The sequence below is a fragment of the Bison bison genome, unplaced genomic scaffold, assembly GCF_000754665.1.
Source record: "Bison bison bison isolate TAMUID 2011002044 unplaced genomic scaffold, Bison_UMD1.0 scf7180017864525, whole genome shotgun sequence".
Taxonomy (NCBI): Eukaryota; Metazoa; Chordata; class Mammalia; order Artiodactyla; family Bovidae; genus Bison; species Bison bison.
In genome coordinates, this window is record NW_011495076.1 from 3,468,773 (window position 1) to 3,490,066 (window position 21,294).

At 39.9% G+C, this 21,294-nt stretch overlaps 1 protein-coding gene across 8 annotated transcripts in view; it reads right to left on the minus strand.

Moving 5' to 3' along the window:
* The window catches only part of ELMO1 (engulfment and cell motility 1), a 584,819-nt gene that overhangs the window by 280,768 nt on the left and 282,757 nt on the right, over window positions 1-21,294 (minus strand). For all 8 annotated transcript variants that reach the window (XM_010831166.1, XM_010831161.1, XM_010831167.1 and 5 more), the window contains one exon: window positions 7,600-7,704. In XM_010831166.1, the coding sequence (XP_010829468.1) occupies window positions 7,600-7,704 (105 nt within the window). The remainder of the gene's footprint in view (window positions 1-7,599; window positions 7,705-21,294) is intronic.

A 21,294-nucleotide genomic window follows, 5' to 3' on the forward strand; every position in this document is an offset into this window, starting at 1 on the left:
CATCAATTCTTCGGCACTCAGCTTTCTTCATAGTCCAACTCTTACATCCATACATGACCACTGGAAAAACCATAGGCTTGACTAGATGGACCTTTGTTGGCAAAGTAATGTGTCTGCTTTTGAATATGCTATCTAGGTTGGTCATAACTTTCCTTCCAAGGAGTGTCTTTTAATTTCATGGCTGCAGTCACAATCTGCAGTGACTTTGGAGCCCCCAAAAATAAAGTCTGACACTGTTTCCACTGTTTGCCCATGTATTTCCCATGAAGTGATGGGGCCAGATGCTATGATCTTAGTTTTCTGAATGTTGAGCTTTAAGCCAACTTTTTCACTCTCCTCTTCCTTAGCTGTGTGTAATCCTGTGTATCAGTTTCCCCATCCATAAAATGGAAATAATGACAGCATCAACCTGAGTGAGTTGATGTTGAATGTGAATATTGAAAGAGATTTCTCTTCCTTTGCCTGTGTGCAATTGCTTCAGTTGTGTCTGACTCTTTGCGACCCTACAGAGGAGCCTGCCAGCTCCTCTGTCCATGGGATTCTCCAGGCAAGAATACTGGAGTGAGTTGCCATGCTCTCCCCCAAGGAGTCTTCTCGAACTTGGAATTGAACCGGTGTCTCTTATGTCTGCTGCATTGACAGGCGGGTTCTTTACCACTAGCACCACCTGGGAAGCCCCTCTCTTTGGTTTGATGCTTTTTAGTATCTGAGAACAGAGAAGGCAATGGCACCCCACTCCAGTACTCTTGCCTGGAAAACCCCATAGATGGAGGAGCCTGGTGGGCTACGTCCATGGGGTAGCTAAGAGTCGGACACGACTGAGCAACTTCACTTTCACTTTTCACTTTCATGCCTTGGAGAAGGAAATGGCAACCCACTCGTGTTCTTGCCTGGAGAATCCCAGGAACGGCGGAGCCTGGTGGGCTGCCATCTGTGGGGTCACACAGAGTCAGACACAACTGAAGCAACTTAGCAGCAGCAGCATCTGAAAAAATGAACCGTTTTTTATTTTCAGTGTGAATATGTCTCCCTCTGAGAAAGATATAAGCAATAACAGAAACATCTCATTTGCACACTTTTGGCTGTTATTGCAACATATTTAAATAGCTTATCTGACTTTTTTAGTGTCTAGGATTAATGAACAGCATGCTTCTGTTTGGCTATAATGCCAAGAAGTTTTGAACCTTCTGAAATTCTTCTGCTTGTCACTTCTCCTGTCACTAGTCTGAAGCTAATGACCACATCTGCAATCTGGAAAGCTTTGTAGTGATCCCTTCACCAGGCTCGATTACCCCTTTAAATAGCATGATGTAAGTAGCAATCAAATATGTGGTAATATGACAATACATAGGAAAAAGACAGCCTCGGTTTTCAAAGGATTTACAATCTAATAAAGACACTATGATATTTATATAAAGTCTGTAATAAAATGGAAGAAGTTGCCACCTCTCCTCCTTTTAGGAACAACCTTCTGATCATGCTAGATTTAGGAAAATCAGAACTGAATATAAACACTTGTTTGATGGTCCCATCAACTTCCCGTGTCTTTAAGCATTCCTCTGAGTCTGTCCCTTTACCCATCATGTCAGGAAAAACAGACCTGTTGCATTCATCACAATCCAAGCCCTGAGAAAGGAGGCTGTAGAATGCAAAGAGCCTAAGATTTGGAAGCCAAAGCCGAAGTTCAAAGTCAGCTGGTCTCCTGGCTGTTTGACCTAGTGGAGCTCTTAGTACTCCTGTAAGTTCTATGACCTGAATCTATGTGATAACACATCTGTCTCACAAGCTTTTCTTGAAGATTGAGCTAAATATATGGAGCGCATCTTATGTCACCCAACCTGTACTAGGTACTTATTTTCTCTGAACAATCAGCGGAAGACAAGTATCACCATAAAGAATTACTTCCATCCTGAAATGACGTCTTTAGTTTAGCATTTTTCTCAGGTATTTTTTTCCAGTCCCAGTTCCTCCCCAGACCTGACCATTGTGTGTTGGGAATCCTTAGTTTCTTCCTCCTGCTTTGTGGCTAAATCTTGGCTCCCACAATAGCCAGTCTGAGTCTTGAACCAAAAGAAAACAAGTCATTTGGTCTCAGTGGTTTCCAGTGAATAATTAAATACAGCAAGAATATATGTTCTAAGACCCAAGGTTTTATTTCCAATGGAGTCACTAAGCTTCTTTCTTCCAAGGTACTAAGAATTGCCATTCCAGGGAGTGAAAGCAAAAGCAAGATGAAACCACACACGACACGCTCAATTATCCGTCTCTGAGCGACAGCAGAATCACCGGAGTGAGCCAAGCCCCACCCTCCACCTCACACAGAGAGCCTTGGGTGGGAGTGGGATGGGGGGCTCTGGGAATGAAGCATTTCCAGAAAAAAAAAGCAATTATGCCCACAGTAAATAAGACTCAAAGTCTGAAATCATGCTATGTCTTCAGATTTTACTCTGGGCATAGTGGGATGCTCAGATTTGCAATTTCTCCTTGTGTTCTGTGCCCGTCCAAGTGTGGGTTAATTCAATTACGTCTGCTGCTTTCATTAATACATGGTTACCAAGTTTATTCAAACAATACATGAAAAACCAGACTGCCCATCAATAAATTCATGTTGCAAAAATATACCTTTATATGATTGTTAAGAGAACCAAAGACCATGATTCCCAGATGATAAAAATGAATTGATCACTGGCAAGAGACGATCGAAATAAAACTAAAGAAACTACTCAACTAGCAAGCAATCATTAAAATCCACTATGTGCCAGGTGCCAGAGGTAGAGTTGTGGGCCAGGGGTGGTTCCCAAAGTGTTCTGAACTGTGGTTAGAAAAATCTTTCTAGCAGCTAGCCTGGAAGGTGGGTTCAAAGAGTGCAGGCTTTAGCAGGGAGGTAATTAAGATAATATTGTAACAATCTACATGAATAGAAAAAAGGGAGAATAGATGAGAGGAAAAGAGAAAGTTTAGAATGGAGAACGCATAGAATGTGGTATCTATATAGGTTTGGGCTCACTGTCTATTAGAAACGAAGACCTGGACAGATGCCCCATGTACGTATAGGCTCTGGATGTCTCCAAAGGACTATCCCCTCACAGTGTGCAGATCTATTTCATCTATGACACCATTGTCCATCCACTCAAGCCAGTATTTCTCTCTTCCTTGGAGGGAATCAAATTTATCTCAGCTCCAAAATAATTCATTCAAACTGCTTCTCCCCAATGCCACGGCTACTACCCTCAATCAGGTGACCATCGTTTCTCTATAATTTCCCCAATTTCATTTTCACCACTAGTATTGATTTCTCACGTTTCTTTTCTGGCAGGAGAATGATTTTTCTAAAATCGACTCTCATTCTTTTTCCTTAAAATAGTGCAGAAATTCTTCACTGCCTTTGGGTTAAGGCCTAAACAACTTAATACTACATGAAGGATGCCTAACGAACCAGCCCACAATTATCTCCCAAGCCATGATCATATCTGCCACTCCCTGCCTTAACCATTCTGTGCTATTTGCGGTTCCTTAAATAAAGTGCACATCTTTATGCCTCTGTTTGCATATTTCCCTCCATTTAGAGTACTTTCTCACACCCTTTTCCCCTCACCTGATAACTAGTACTACCCAACAGGTCTAAGTGTTATGCCACTTCTTCCAGGAAGTCCTCCTTACCTGACGTCTATGTTTGTGATGCTCCTCTGTGTCCCCAGTATCACTCATACCCAATCAAAATCCACTGAGTGGCTTGGAAAGTGCTGGTATTTATCTCTTCCCCCAGCTCCCCATATTTGCCATCTGTAGACAGTAAAATCCTCAAGGACAGGACTCATGAGTGACTTGCTCCTTGGGGACTTGCTGTCTCCTCATTCACTGCAGGCTATTTGATAGTTACTCAGTAAACGCATGCAGCCTGAGTGCCTGAAAGGAAAGTGCTCCACAGACTGGGCCATGAGGATCATGCGCATTTGATAAGCAGAGAAACCCATCAGAGAGACTAAAACAGCCAAGGAGAGAACCAAGACAGACACCATAGGCTGCAGGCAAAAAAGGGAGAACCAGCCAATGGAAACAGTGTCCAGTGTCAATGGGAGGGCAAATGAGACAAAGGAGGAGGTGAGGGCTCTTCATGTAGCAGGAGAACAGTTTCTGGAAAGTGACGGGTGCCAAGTGTTGTAAAGTCAGGGGCAGGTGAGTTAGAACATGGCGCAAGGAGACAACAGAGAAAAACACACAGTGCTCGAGGGAAAACAGTAGCTGAAGGGTGGTGGAGTGTATCAAGGGCAAAGAAGGAACGGGTATGCGTGTGTGTGTACATTAGAATTCTTTTTAAAAACCTCAGCCATAAATCTGACTGGCAAAGTGAAAAGTGAGACTATATATTCAGGTAGAGAATACATGCTTACTGAATGAAAGATATAAATAATAAGTGAATAACTGCATTTAGATAGGAAATTTACCATAAAAAAAAACAAATTTTATCAAAATGTAAACTTATTAAAAACCCAAGAGCCCACCTTTATATTTCAGAAGAGACCACTCAGCTCATAGACCAAAATCTATAATTAGCTGCTGAAATGACAATTTTCATTGTCTCTATTTTACTGCCAGTGGGACATCTGTTTTCATGTGTGTGCGTGTGTGCTGAGTTGTGTCTGACTCTTTGCAACCCCACAGACTGAAGCCACCAGGCTCTTCTGTCCATGGAATTTTCCAGGCAAGAATACTGGGGTGGGTTGCCATTTCCTACTCCAGAGAATCTTCCTGATTCAGGGATAAAACCTTGTCCTCCTGCATCTCCTACATTGGCAGGAGGATTTTTTACTACTGTGCTACCTGAGAAGCCTGCTTTCATAGTCGCTACAAAACTTCTTTGCAGGGACTTGGCTAGTGGCTCAGTGGATAAGAATTGGCCTGCCAATGCAGAGGATGTAGACTCGATCCCTAGTCTGGAAGACTCCACATGCCACAGAGCAACTAACCTCGTGCGCCACAGCTGTTGAGCCTGTGTTCTGGAACCCACAAGCAGCAACTACTGAAGCCAGGTGCCGCCAGAGCTGACGCTCCACAAGAGAAGCCACCACAGTGAGAAGCCCGCACGCTGCAACCACAGAGTCGGCCCAGTCTCCACACTAGAGAGCCCGACCAAAGCAACAAAGACTCACTGCAGCCAAAAATATGTACATTAATAAATAAACATTTTAAAAAATCGAAAAGCTTCCTTTGAAATGCCTCAGATTTTATACACGATCCTGTAATCCCTTTCATTCAGATAAATAGCTTTAGCTTTCCAAGTAGCAGTTAATGACCCCGAAGTCAGATAGGACACAGAAAAAACATCAAGGAAGGGACACTTTTTAGAAAACAACAGATAACTCAGTTATCGGAATGTCTAACCAGAAAGTAAAGTGCATGTGGATGAAAAGGGCCACACTTTCCTTTCAAACAGGATTTTCTTTTAAGTTCCTATCAGATATAAAGTTCTATCAGGTTGCTGTGGTATTAGTTTAACTTATGATGGTTTAGAGAACACATCGAAGAAAATGGGCTTAAAATATTATATTACTCTTCTTGAGACATATGTGCCTTATGCAATTAACAATACATTGAGCATCAATATTCTAATTTTAGAAACATTCATCCACAAACATGAATCAGTTAATGCTAAATTTAATTTCTAATAGGCTTCTTCTTTTCACACTCAACTCTCTAAGGCCATACTACATGGTATCTCAAAAATATTAATTTACTTACTGTGGGAGCAATTACATTCCTAGAAAAAAATCTGTGCAATAAATGTACGCACATATAAAACAAATTAAACTTTTTTGAAAAAACTATTTTCTTATGGAAAATTGTATTTCTGACCGAGTACCTGAGAAGTGCATAAAACTTTCAGAGAAATTCATAAAATCCTTCATATAATTAAATTATAAATAATGCTTCAATATAAGTCAAAGTTTGTCAAATTGCATATATAGAAAAACATAAAGTTAAAATATTTGAAAAGACCCTGATGCTGGGAAAGATTGGAGGCAGGAGGAGAAGGGGACAACAGAGGATGAGATGGTTGGATGGCATCACCGACTCAATGGACATGAGTTTGAGTAAACTCCGGGAGTTGGTGATGGACAAGGAGACTTGGCATATTGCAGTCCATGGGATTGCAAAGAGTCAGACACAACTGAGCAACTGAACTGAACTGAACTGATAGTGCTTACAGGGAACTCAGATCTGGCATGGCTTTTTTTCAAAGGAGTCACTACTGGGTAGGATAATTTTTCATGGTGCAGACTGTCCCATGTTTTAGAGGGTTGTGGCTAGTAGAACCCCAATGGGCATGGTGACTACTAAAAAAGGAAAAAAAAGCCCACACATTTTCAAATGCTCCCTGGGGGAATAAAGCTCCCTAGTTTGGAGAAGAAACTGTAGCCCATTCAAAAGGAATGGCTCACATTTACATCACCAGGTAACAATAGTGAAAGGTCTTGAGCCCTGGTCTCCAGAAAGCCAGTGCTAAGAGGGATCCAACAGAGAAGGTCTGGAGTAAATGCTCATGTGCTAAGTCACTTCAGTTGTGTCCGACTCTCTGCCACCCTATGGACTATAGTCTGCCAGGCTTCTCTGTTCATGGGATTTTCCAGGCAAGAATACTGGAGTGGTCGCCATGCCCTTCTCCAGGCGATCTTTCCAACCCAGGGATCGAACCTGCAACTCTTAACGTCTCCTGCATTGGCAGGCAGGTTCTTTTACCACTAGCGCCACCTGGGAAGCCCCATACAGGCTCATATCCTACTCCGATTTCAGCTTTAGCCTTCATGCATTAGGATTTTCATTCATTGACTATTTTCTAAGTTTATATCCAGTCATCACTTTAACCACTCACCAATGCCCTTGCCCATTTATTCATATCCTCCTCCATCTCAATCATAGATCTATATTCCTGCCCCAACTGTGGTCCTCTTTCTAGAGACTGGGGACAGAGGTCAACACAAATCCAGGGTCTCCAGTGGAGCAGCCTTGATGGGCAGACCTTCTCTATCACTGTCTCCATGCTCCAGTTCTTTCACACTCTGTCTTTCCTGCCGATGCAGAGCTGGGCACCTTCAACTTGCCTTCACCCCACCCACAAAGGAATCTGCTCTGGTAGCTGGTGTTTCACTAATCTGTTATGAAATGCAAGAAGGCATTTCATCTCCCTCCCCATCTCTCCCACACTTCTCTGTTTATCTTATTGTATCTACAGCATTAGATTGAACAGAGCAGTACTAGACAGAATCCTGAGACTCTTCTCAAGAAGTCAGAAAAGTCTTAAGAGATTTCCATTTCTCTTTGTTATTTAAGGATAAGAGATTTTGCCATAATCAAATAACTGAATTATATATTTTTCCAGTATCTAATATATGTTTAAAATGTCATCATGTGAAAAAAACCTAAAAGTTAAAAATCCCTACTTTGGTGTTCATTTCATTTAATTTTCATTTTTTACTTTACTAAATAACAGAAGCAAAACTCTGGGGCCACTCATCTAAAGGGTAATCCCTCTATATATACAAATTGGAAATTCAAATTCAGCAGAAAACCTACAACAGTTGAAAGAGGCCACATGCTTACCCGGATGTAGGCATCCTGATGGTGCTTGGCGAAGTACAGCATGTTGTCCAGAGCTAACATCCCAGGAGGGGTCTGGGTAAAGTCCATGGCGGGGTTGACATGATTCTGTGGTTAAAACAAAAGGTTTGATCAGGTTACTTCTTCAGTAGATTTCATCAACAACCACTAGAGGTCTGGTTTCCCTCCACAAGACCACAAAGTACCACAGGGCAAGCTCCAAATAATCAAGTAGGACATTTGCTGTCTCCATGTGAGCCTGTTGTGGTGGCGATGGGGGCTTCTTTCTACAAGTGCGTCAAAATCGGCTTCTAGACACAGGGTTGGGAGACTCAGCTGAAAATCGAAATATGGGATTATTCTTAGACATGTGACATTGCAAGAAAAGAAAATAATGCAAAAACAGTTATTTCTGGTGGTTGTGCTCTACTGGAACCAGTAGTATTTGGGAAGAAAGACCTGGGATAAAGCTGTATGTCTGCCATTTACCTTTCTGCACCTTAACTTCCTCATCCTCATGAGTGAGGGTAAAGTATGGTCACACCAGTCCATGGTGTTTGTGAACTGTCCAGACTTATAGGTCTCTGCAGACACATGACTATAAAATTCAGATGTTCACAGGATCCTAACATCTCCCTACTTCCAGGGAGTGCTCTGGCCTTGTCACCCACACAGTGTCAAGAACCACACAAAAAACCAAAACACAATAGTTATAAATATGCCCAATAAATTGTCCATGTGCTCAAGATTATTCAGTAAACACCACCAGAGACTCCTAGTCAGGGCAGTAAACCACTTTCCACAGCCAACTGTCGAAAACAATTACCAACATCTGTCTTGAAAATTCAGATCTAAATGGCTAATGATTTGGGGGGCTTCCCAGGCGGCACCAGTGGTAGAGGACCTGCTCACCAATGCAGGAGATGTAAGTGTTGAGGGTTCCATCCCTGGGCTGGAAAGATACCCTGCAGGAGAGCATGGCAACCCACTCCAATATTCTTGCCTGGAGAATTCCATGGAGAGAGGAGCCTGGGAGGCTATGGTCCATAGAGTCCCACAAAGTCAGATACGACGAAAGCAACTTAGCCCACAAGCAAATGATTTGAGGGAAGTCATTTTTCTGCTAAAGAGATTGAAAAGAAATGCTGAAGAGATGTTCAAGAAACTACTCTTTCCTCATAATCTAGGTAATTTGTATGAAAGAATATATTTTATTTTGTTCCTGAATACTTCTTAATAAACAGTCTGACCCTCTGATATGCCAGAGAAATTTTGGTCAACGGTAATTTTTTTTACTTTACATACAGGAAGAATTTTTTGTTCACTTGCTCAAACAACCCACACTTTTTTACCTCCTTCAAGAATACACAGAAGTTATTTTTTGCATGCTGATTTGACATTGTTTTATGAGCTAATAACATGTAAAATTATAGGACAGTGGCTGCCTACTGGCCACAGTTCCGCAATTTCCAGAAACCTCTGTCCATATCTGTAAAGCAATTTGGGCCAATGTACTGACTTCAATATTTTGTTTTAGCACTTTAACCTGATTTGTTTGTTAAGATGTTGAAAAATTTTTTAAATACAGAAGTACTACTAGTTAGGATAAGAAAGATATATTTCATAAAATAAATAAAATTGTAACAAAAATGAAAATCATTGAGCACATCAAGTGCAGTGAGATTCAGCCTTAATCTGATACTCACTGGTGTATGAGAGTCAGACCTGTATTCAAAAGTGAGGGGGTGGGTGAAGCAAAATGCTGAAAATAAATGATCAAAGATGTAGACTAAAAAGTAACTTGCAGTGAAAATCTTGTAATATTTTCAGTCCTTTAGAAGAGAATGGTAGAAGTGCCCTCATTATGTGTACATTTTTATTTTGACTTGAATGTATTCGATTTTCATGAACACAACTAACATAAAAATGTTACTATCTGTTGAATACTCTTCAGGGCTAGCACTAGTTTGGGTTTCACTAGGGTTCTCTCATCTAATAAATAGGTGGTGGGCACTATTGTTATCCTCATTTTATTAATTTTTAATAATACAATGCTGTTTTATTTTTGTTTAATTCTGGAGTAGAATACTCCAAAATTCATCTCATATTTTTTCTTAGGTGTACATTTTATTGAAGTACAGTTGATTTACAACATTATATTAATTTCAACATTTAAAATTATTACAAAATATTGGCTATATTCCCTGTGCTTTACAATATGTCCTTGTATATTTTATTTTATCCATAGTGGTTTGTATCTTTTAATCCCATACTCCAATTCTGCCCCTCGCTGCTTCACTCTCCCCACTAGTAACCACCAGTTTGTTCTCTATATCTGTGAGTCTTTTTCTATCTTGTTGTAGTCATTCGTCTTATTTTTCAGATTACACACATAAGTGATAGCATACAGTATTTGTCTCTCTCCATCTGACTAATGTCATATCCTCCAGGTCCATCCGTGTTGTTAAAAAATGGTGAATTTTTTTTTTTATAGCTGAGTAGAAATCCATTGTATGGATGGATGTGTGTGTGTGTGTGTGTGTGTACACACATATATCTACATCTATGTCACACCTTCTTTACCCATTTGTTTGTGGCTGGACACTTTGGTTATTTTCATATCTTGGCTATGCTGCTATGAACACTGGGATACATGTATTTTTTTGAATTAGCATTTCAGTTTTCTTTGAATATATACCCAGGAACGGAATTGCTGGGTTATATGGTAGTTCTAGTTTTAGTTTTTTGAGGAAGCACCATACTGTTTTCCATAGTGGCTGCACGAATTTTATTGATGAGGAAACTACAGCTCAGATGAGATAAGAATCTTGCCCAGGAACTTGCAACTTGAACTTGGAAGTGCAGGCAAGGTCTTGCTTGGACAACAAGTTTCCACATGCTTTTGCTCCTACTTTTTTCCTTTATATGTTGAATGCATTTATTTTGGTACTGCTAGCCATTTATACTTTATATAGCCTGAGAAAAGCTTGAGAAAAAAGTAGGCTAATCAATATTAGCTGCTACACAGCATGGTCGGGCCAACAAAGGAGAGTGGGCCAAATAAAAGAGAAAAACATGACATTTACTTCAGACTTATTTCTAGTGTTGGTCTATGAATCTATTCCAAAATAAGTATATGGAAAGACAATCATCTGAAAAAGAAATTAGTTTCTCTGAATCTAGTTTGAACAACCCTCCAAAGCTATGTGTTAGTGAAGCTGACCAAAAAGAAGGCCCTGTGGGTCAAGGGTCATCAGTCTTGTTTGAACAGTGCTCCTAGGACCCTCTAGAAACCTATTTCAGTCAATTATACACTTCCTTAGGCACACAATGGGGGTATCAAATAGGGCACTGCTGCTTTCAAAGGTCTTACAGTAAAGAAAAAGTATATTTTTATAGCTCTTTTAAAGATTCATGTGGCTATTTAGCAAACAGTCCCAATAAAATAATGCCTGCTATCTGTTAGGTGTTATATAAACCACCTTGAAGATGTTAACTCTTAATCCTCATAAAATTCCCGCAGAGCGGGTCTTATTATTTTCTTCCATTGATGGTAGAAAACTGAGGCACTGAGCATCTGGATAGCTTGCAGAGTTTCAGAGCCAGAAGGTGGCAGAACCAGAATCTGAACTAAGGTCACAGGCTTTAAACCAGGATTTTAGTGTCACGTAGCTGTTCAACCAGACACCTTTGGAAATTTTACAAAGATGTCCAATGCAGGTTCTCAGTCATTGTAGTTTTCCCCAGTCAACGCTTTGTTCAGGCAAAGTGGGCCTGTGATCTATCCTTTTCAATAAAAGCTCTAATTTCTCCATCCCTTCCAGACATAACAGACCAGAGTCTCTCTCATGTTCAATAAACCAGGTCTTATTGTCTCCAAAAAATAGGCTCTTATTAAACCAAAGTCAATTAGAAAATTGCCTTTGATTTTCTATGACTTGCTCTAAATTATGAAGCGTCACTGCATTTTAGATTAAAAAATAACTTGCCTTGTGAGTGAACGATAGTCTGGTTTTTTTCTGTCTCTGTCTTTTTAACTCATTTTTCCAGCCTCTCTCTCCTTGAAATGATTGTTTCCTCTTTCTCTTTTGGTTTTAACAGCCAGTGAAATTATTTTACAAGCATAGATTCTGATAATGGAAAAAGTATAAGAATTACTTGCCAAGACATTTGAGAGCTCTCTATACTGTGACGAAAATAATCTGAGAATCCAGCAAGGCCAATAGTTCCCCTATTCCTTCCTTATTTATGAGATGCTCTGGATACAGATTTATTTTCTTTTCTTGTTCCATGTTATTTTTTTCCCACCTGTCTTGAAATGGAAGCTGCAAGTGCTTTGATAAATGACTTGAAAATTTCCCTTGTTTTACTGCAAAGCCTGTGTACCTCTGTACATCCTCCTGAAATGCCATTTGTTAGAGCCTGTAGAAGTGCTGCTCCCTGAATCACATCAGACAGCTCTAAGCCTCTGGAGAAAGGGGGAGCAGCCACTTGCATTTCCAAGGCACCAAAAATTTTCACTTTGGGAAAATGGTACCAACCAACTGAAGATAGCATGATTTATTTTATAGCGAGCACCCTACGTACGGTTTGTGTTTAGTGTTCCTAGAGATCTGTTTCTCTTCTATTATCCTCATGCCAGTTTTTTAAGTTGAATTGTTTCAATCACACATCCAAGGTCTAAGACAGAGAATCTTTAAATATGTTCCAGGCCCAAATCACTGGAGGTCACTGGAGAGTTGTGGACTTCAAATATAAGCTAGGCTGGTCATCTGATTTTGTAGTTAAGAAAACTAAGCACCTGGTGAACAGTGGTGCTCCAACTTAAGCAGAAATCCAAGCCAAATCTCCTGAAGGCTCTGCTGAAGCACCAACTGCTGGCCCTTCTGATTCAGGAGGGCTGGAGTGAGGTCCAAGGATCTGCATCTCTAACAAGTTCCCAAGTGACACAGATGCTGCCGGTTGGGGACCACAATTTGAGACCTACTGATGACTGCAATGACTCATCTCAAATAACACAAGTAATATCAAAGTAAGATCTGGAATCCATATCCACTCATCCCCTGAGTCCCATGCAGCTTCTCTAAGCATCCCTGAGTCCCATGATCCCCTGAGTATCATGCTTTAAACTGACTGGTTCCAGGGTGTGATGCATTATAAATATACTTGTTGTTTATCTGCTTTGTGCTTTGGCCTCTTATTCAGAAAATAGAAATTTCCTTTTTCAGAAAAAGGAATTATAATTTAGAAGCCTCTCACTTCTATTTCTCAAATTTCGGACGAAAATAATATATATTAGTACCTCCACGGGGAAGGTAGGAACCTGTAATCAGTCAATATTTTTTACTCCTGAATGCTTCCTGGTTGGGGAAGCAGTGCTGGCACGAGCCTGAATGATTTTTAAATGATCTGTGTTTTTCAATTACCAATGCCATGCTAGGCCTTCATTAGTGTGGATAATAAAGAGATGATTACAATAATGCCTGCCAGATGGCATATCGCAGAGAAAGCCTTTGAGGATTTAGAAGTTAATATTTGTGCTATATGAGTGCCTACATTTGCTGAACAAATATAGCATTAAAAGCAACCTTTAAAACAAATCACATTGAGTGAATATTCATTCAGTCTAGGAAAAGCCCCATCAAGGCTATTTCTTGAGGCTGGTAAATTAAGGTCATGTTCTCCAAGGGGAAGCAGGTTTTGATGGTTGCAAAAGATCACGTGGGAGTTGTGCCAAACTGTGCATTCCTTCCACTCCTTGCCTCCCAACCCAGGAGAAAGGGTATGTGGGCATTTCAACAGGTTCCTACAACAGCACTTATCCACCTTGGATGCCCCTGAAAATCCCCTTTGGAGCTTTGAAAAATTCTGATGTCCAGGCTCTACCCAAAATCTGCTAAGTGGAAACCAAGCAACTGGATTTCTGAAGCTCCAATGTCCAGCCAAGATTGAGAACACTTTCCCAAATCATTGGGTCTCAAATTTGAGCATGATCAGAATCTAATAGAGCGTCTGTTCAGTTAGATTGCTGGGCACCACCTCCAGAGTTTCTGGTTGAGGCCTGAGAATCTGCATTAATACATGTTTCCAGGGGTTACTGATGGTCTCTGGACCATACTTTGAGAACCTCTGCTCTAAAGCCACAGTAACCCAATGCAAGAGAGTTCTAGGGACCTATACGCACCAACTGATGGAGTTGGAACCTTGATTCCCTGTATCAAAGTGTTTGGTTTGGCAGGGACTTTTATAGTGATGTCTGCTTTAGGGAGGACATGCACTCTTCAAATTGATACAGGCTCAGCACTCTCTCACCTGGCTGCCTCACACAGTAAAATGAGGAAGTTCGTAACAGTATCTGACTATTTGACCCCCAACACAGATCACTGTTCCAAAGTCCTAGACATAGCCCTTAGAAATCTTTGCATTCTGTCCTTGGTCTCTTTCCATTAAATTCAATAAAAATGAAGAATTTGGATGAATACAGAGAAGGCAGCTTATTAAATCTGACCTAAGAGTGGGCAAGATGGTGAATATATTGAAGAGCAGAAAAATAGCTGTGACTAGGTACAGGTGGGCATTGTGCCAGGTACTCCAAAGGGGCGATTTAATTTAATCTTCCCAACTACCCAATGAGGCAAGTTATTAAGGAGGTAAATGTTATTCTTCTCTGCCTACAGATGAGAGTGATTCGTGCAAGATGCTGGTTAGAAGTAGCAAAGTCACAACTTCAACCCTGTAGCTTTTTTTTTTTTTCCTATTTAGGTTCAAAAGGTCTTTGGAGAATAGGAAGATGGGTCCCATTAGCAAGTAGAAGTTTAATCAGAGAAATGTAACATCCCATAAAAAGACTGTTTTAAAAATTCAAGAACAAATCTACTACAGAAAAAGGGAAATCTGGCTCACAAATAATTCATGAGATTCCAGCTCCACATCATTAAAATTTGATTCTTTTAGGTAAAGCACAAAGGATCTACAAGAAAGAAATACTCAGAAAGATGCTAAGGGTTCAGGTCAACAGACTATCCATGCTTCTATGCTGGCCTCCCTCTGAGCTATACATTCTCTTCTTTGCCTGGCCTCTGGAACACCCCTACACCTTTGCTTGTCTTTCTAATGTCATTCACCCACCTGTTACTCTGGTTTTCCTGATCTTCAACTTGGCTCCATTTATCTTCTTCCACAGGTCCACAACTAACCTTTTGGGGAATACCTCCAATTCAGTTGAGCTCTGAGACCATCCACTACTATCCAGTGTCACTAGGAACCCCCTCCCTGGGTCTGTTCTGCAACCTAGGAGAGTTCATGACCTATTCTATATTAAGAAATATGAGTTAGAGTTGACAATGTAAGTCCAAGATGAATCAATCTCAAGTGGCAGGCAGGAGGCTCTGACAGGCTGGGTTTCATTAACAGGAGCACAACCAGAAGAACAGAGGAGAATTCCACCATCCAGGCCCAGCTTAGGCCATACCTGTACACAACAGAGAGATCTGGGGGGCCCCACTGCGAACCAGCTCCCAACACATAGGAAATTATACAGAGGGGCAGCCAGGAAGAAGCAGAAATATCTGGACAGAAAGGTGTGTCAGAAAAGTTGGGGGAAAAAAAATTTCAGATATTTAGCCCAGGGGGAAAAGTATATGAGGTGTGACAGTGGTGGTATGTAGTAGGATGGGAGCCGTGATCACTATTGTCACAATTGATCACTATTGTCCTCAGGCATCTCAAGGATTGATATCACTGTAAGGGCAGCTACAGGAAGTAGAATTGGCAGAAAACAGCCTTTTCAGAAATACTGAAGCAAGGACTGGATGTCCAGCCAGAATGTTTTCCAGAGAACTAAAGGGTAGAGAATTGGAGCAAAGGACAATAGATACTTAGCAGCCCTGATTCATTCCTTTTCTTATCAAATAATTTTGGATTTATACTACTGTGCAAGGCACCACAGGAGACAAACATGATAAATTTCATCCAAAGATTTAATCAAAATAGTACTTGGCTTCAAGAAACTTCTGTTTCAGAAGTGAATTATTAAAAGCCTTAACAATACAGCTTTGAAATATGCACATGTGCACATACACACACACTCTGCACACACACACACCCCACAAGCATCAGTAACTTCACACATGCATACTGTGGAAGGTCTCACACAGAAAATTCTGGATTTAAGGCTAATTTCCTTAGTCAAAAAACATGTATATGTATGGGTGAGTCCCTTTGCTGTCCACCTGAAACTATCACAACATTGTTAATTGGTTATACCTCAATATAAAATAAAGTTTTTTTAAAAAATTGTCCTTTTAAAAATTACTCTTAAAAGGTCAGAAAAGGCCATGAAGTGCTATGTATACAATTTATGAAAAACTGGGCTCACTCTTCCTTCATTATCTTGAAGAAGCAGAGTTGAGACTTACTGAATAAAAGAATAAATTCTAATATTGTTTATTTTGTATGTTGATTTAACAGTCAATACAAAGAATTACCATGAAAACTCAATTAAAAACGCCTTGGGAATAAATTTCCTTTAAAATGAAGCTGGTTACGGTTTAAAAAAAAGCCTTCATGAATAATGAAACAATGCTGTCAAGGTTTATAAAGATATCTGCAATTTTTCTACTGATCTGAATGCACGCAGGATTCTCATTGACCCAAGCACCGTGGCTCTTGCTAGCAACACCCTACTCTTTCTTCCCTGAACTCCCAGCAGCTTTTTCACTGCTCCTTTTAGAACTCCCTTTTTGCCAGACTTTTGTAGTTTTAAAACAGAAGGTGAACTAGCATCAGTTATGCACAGGGGGTTTTTCTGTCTCCCTCTTTCACCCATCCCCAGGAAGAGCACAGGCTAAAAGGTCCATCAAAGGACACAGAACGTGTGCTACCCTCACTCCAGGGCTGGCCCTGCTAGTCATGCAGGGAACCCATTCCCTCTGAGCCTAGCACAGCTCTCCAGGCAGCCTCTGATATGGGCACCACCACCAACATGGGAGACAAAACCTCTTTTCTGTGATGGAGCCAGGAGCTGGTCAAGATGCTGCTGCTACAGATGGGATGCAGGGGCTTGTGTACTACAATCCCCGCCACCTCCAGGACCTAGCACTGCATGGTGCTAGTGATGATGGTGATGACAGCTCTAATCATGGAAGTGTCACAGCTAACACACACACAGCACTTAATGAAGGCTGAGGACTATTCTAAGCCAGGGGTTACTTCTGCCCAGGGGCCAGATTGGGTCCAGCACTCAATTTTGTAGAGTTGTGAGTTTAAACGTGTATGTCCCTTCTTATATTTTCAAATCTTGTTTTTATTCAAAGGGAAAATAATTACCTCTGACACATGAAAATTACATGAAATTAAAATTTCAATGTTCATAAAGAAAGCTTTGTCAGAACACAGCTATGCACATTTATTTACATATTATCTGTACCTGCTTGAGCATTTGGCCTGCAAGGCCTAAAAGTTTTACTTACTGACCCTTCTTTTACAAGAAAAGTTTGCCAACCCTCTTTCTAAGTGTTTTGTTTTCCCAGCAATGCTGTGAGTTAAGAAAATTAATGACTCTTTAATCAAAGTTAAACATCTCAACTATCAAAGAAATGCTAATGTTTGGTAAATGTTTAGTACCTTGATAACACAACCCCTATGTGAATGTTTAATGTTTTGCTCCCCTGGAAAACATTGTACTGATTTTAAAGATTACTAAATTTTAACTGGATAAATCCTGTGTCTTGAAAATGTTAAGTTGAAAGGAATGTTTTTAGTAGCCTTAATTTGTGATGCAAAGTCCCACCTTGGTGTCTTCAGGTCCCTTCTCCTTGCCAACCAAAGGCAAACCTGGGAAGGGACCTTTGACACACTTTTATATAAGACTTTTATACTTTATATAACTTTATGTAAGACTGCCTGTAATTTTGATGAGTTGGGGATCTGGACTGTGTCTCATAAGCATTCTCCTCCTTCCCCCTTTCAGCACAGCTCTTGTAAATGGCAAAGTCCTGGCTTTTAAATTTGGAGACTGTGTTCTCTTTTCCATACCAGTAGAATTCTTATGGTTGTTTTAAAGATGAAGAAATTGAGGAGCAGAGAAGTTAAGTGTCTTGCCAACATTCACACAAACATTATGCTTGGATTTGAACCCAGAAGTTCAGAGCTCATTTTTTAATGGCTATACTAAAAGGAGAACTGGCTAACTACACAATGAGGGTGGGGTGGGGTGGGGTGGGAATCACTTAATAGAATATTGTATTTGTGCATGCTCAGTCACTACAGTCGTGTCCAACTCTTTGCGACCCAAAGGACCATAGCCCTCCAGGCTCCTCTGTCTATGGGATTCTCCAGGAAAAAATACTGGAGTGGGATGCCATGTCCTCCTCCAGGGTATCTTCCCCACCCAGGGATTGAACCCAGGTTTCCTGTATTGCCGGTGGATTCTTTACCTCTGAGCACTGGGGAAGCCTGATACAACATTATACAGCCTTGAAAAATTATCTTCATAAATAAAATAGACAAGCCATTTGCCAGACATCAAGAAAAAAAGGGAGAAGAATCAAATCAACAAAATTAGAAATGAAAATGGAGAAATCACAACAGACAACACAGAAAAACAAAAGATCATAAAACACTACTATCAGCAACTACATGTCAATAAAATGGACAACTTGGAAGAAATGGACAAATTCTTAGAAAAGTATAACTTTTCCAAAACTGAATCAGGAAGAAATAGAAACTCTTAACAGATCCATCACAAGCATGGAAATAGAAACTGTAACCAGAACTTTCAGTAAACAAAAACCCAGGACCAGACAGCTTCACAGCTGAATTCTACCAAAAATTTAAAGAAGAGCTAACACCTATCCTACTCAAACTCTTCCAGAAAATTGCAGAGGAAGGTAAACTTCCAACTCATTCAATGAGGCCACCATCACCCTAATACCAAAAGCAGACAAAGATGCCACACAAAAAAGAAAACTACAGGCCAATAACACTGATGAACACAGATGCAAAAATCCTTAACAAAATTCTAGCAAACAGAATCCAACAACATATTAAAAAGATCATACATCATGACCAAGTGGGCTTTATCCCAGGGATGCAAGCATTCTTTAATATCTGCAGATCAATAAATGTGATACACCACATTAACAAATTGAAAAATAAAAACCATATGATTATCTCAATAGATGCAGAGAAAGCCTTTGACAAAATTCAACATCCATTTATGATTAAAAAAAAAAAAAAACCCAGAATGCAGGAATAGAAGGAACATACCTCAACATAATAAAAGCCATATATGATAAACCCACAGCAAACATTATCCTCAATGGTGAAAAATTGAAAGCATTTCCTCTAAAGTCAGGAACAAGACAAGGGTGCCCACTCTCACCACTATTATTCAACATAGTTTTGGAAGTTTTAGCCACAGCAATCAGAGCAGAAAAAGAAACAAAAGGAATCCAGATTGGAAAAGAAGAAGTAAACTCTCACTATTTGCAGATGACATGATCCTTTACATAGAAAACCCTAAAGACTCCACCAGAAAATTACTAGAGCTAATCAATGAATATAGTAAAGTTGCAGGATATAAAATTAACACACATAAATCCCTTGCATTCCTATACACTAACACAGAGAAAACAGAAAGAGAAATTAAGGAAACAATTCCATTCACCATTGCAATGAAAAGAATAAAATACTTAGGAATAAATCTACCTAAAGAAGACCTATATATAGAAAACTATAAAACACTGTTGAAAGAAATCAAAGATGACACAAATAGATGGAGAACTATACCATGTTCATGGATCGGAAGAATCAGTATAGTAAAAATGAGTATACTACCCAAAGTAATCTATAGATTCAATGCAATCCCTATCAAGCTACCAAGTGTATTTTTCAGAAAACTAGAACAAATAATTTCACAATTTGCATGGAAATACAAAAAACTTTGAATAGCCAAAGCAATCTTGAGAAAGAAGAATGGAACTAGAGGAATCAACCTGCCTAACTTCAGACTCTACTACAAAGCTACAGTCATCAAGACAGTATGGTACTGGCACAAAGACAGAAATATAGATCAATGGAACAAAATAGAAAGCCCAGAGATAAATCCACACACCTATGGACACCTTATCTTTGACAAAGGAGGCAAGAATATACAATGGAGAAAAGACAATCTCTTTAACAAGTGGTGCTGGGAAAACTGGTCAACCACTTGTAAAAGAATGAAACTAGAACACTTTCTAACATCATACACAAAAATAAACTCAAAATGGATTAAAGATCGAAACATAAGACCAGAAACTATAAAACTCCTAGAGGAAAACATAGGCAAAACACTCTCTGACAAAAATCACAGTAGGATCCTTTATGGCCCACCTCCCAGAGTAATGGAAATAAAAGCAAAAATAAACAAATGGGACCTAATTGAAATTAAAAGCTTTTGCACAACGAAGGAAACTATAAGCAAGGTGAAAAGACAGCTTTCAGAATGGGAGGAAATAATAGCAAACGAAGCAACTGACAAAGAATTAATCTCAAAAATATACAAGCAGTTCCTGCAGCTCAATTTCAGAAAAATAAATGACCCAATCAAAAAATGGGCCAAAGAACTAAACAGACATTTCTCCAAAGAAGATATCCAGATGGCTAACAAACACATGAAAAGATGCTCAACATCATCATTATCAGAGAAATGCAAGTCAAAACCACAATGAGGTACTATCTCACATTGGTCAGAATGGCTGCTATCAAAAAGTCTACAAACAATAAATGCTGGAGAAAAAGGAACCCTCTTACACTGTTGGTGGGAATGTAGACTAATACAGCCACTATGGAGAACAGTGTGGAGATTTCTTAAAAAACTGGAAATAGAACTGCCATATGACCCAGCAATCCCACTGCTGGGCATATACACCCAGGAAACCAGAATTGAAACAGACACATGTACCCCAATGTTCATCGTAGCACTGTTTACAATAGCCAGTACATGGAAGCAACCTAGATGCCCACTGGCAGACGAATGGATAAGAAAGCTGTGGTACATATATACAATGGAATGTTACTCAGCCATTAAAAAGAATGCATTTGAATCAGTTCTAATGAGGTGGATGAAACTGGAGCCTATTATACAGAGCGAAGAATGTCAGGAAGAAAAACACCAGTACAGTATACTAACACATATAACAACAGACTGGTTCCAAATAGGAAAAGGAGTTCGTCAAGGCTGTATATTGTCACCCTGTTTATTTAACTTATATGCAGAGTACATTATGACAAACGCTGGACTGGAAGAAACACAAACTGGAATCAAGATTGCCGGGAGAAATATCAATAACCTCAGATATGCAGATGACACCACCCTTATGGCAGAAAGTGAAGAGGAACTCAAAAGCCTCTTGATGAAAGTGAAAGTGGAGAGTGAAAAAGTTGGCTTAAAGCTTAACATTCAGAAAACGAAGATCATGGCATCCGGTCCCACCACTTCATGGGAAATAGATGGGGAAACAGTGGAAACAGTGTCAGACTTTATTTTTGGGGGCTCCAAAATCACTACAGATGATGACTGCAGCCATGAAATTAAAAGACACTTACTCCTTGGAAGGAAAGTTATGACCAACCTAGATAGCATATTGAAGAGCAGAGACATTACTTTGCCAGCAAAGGTTTGTCTAGTCAAGGCTATGGTTTTTCCTGTGGTCA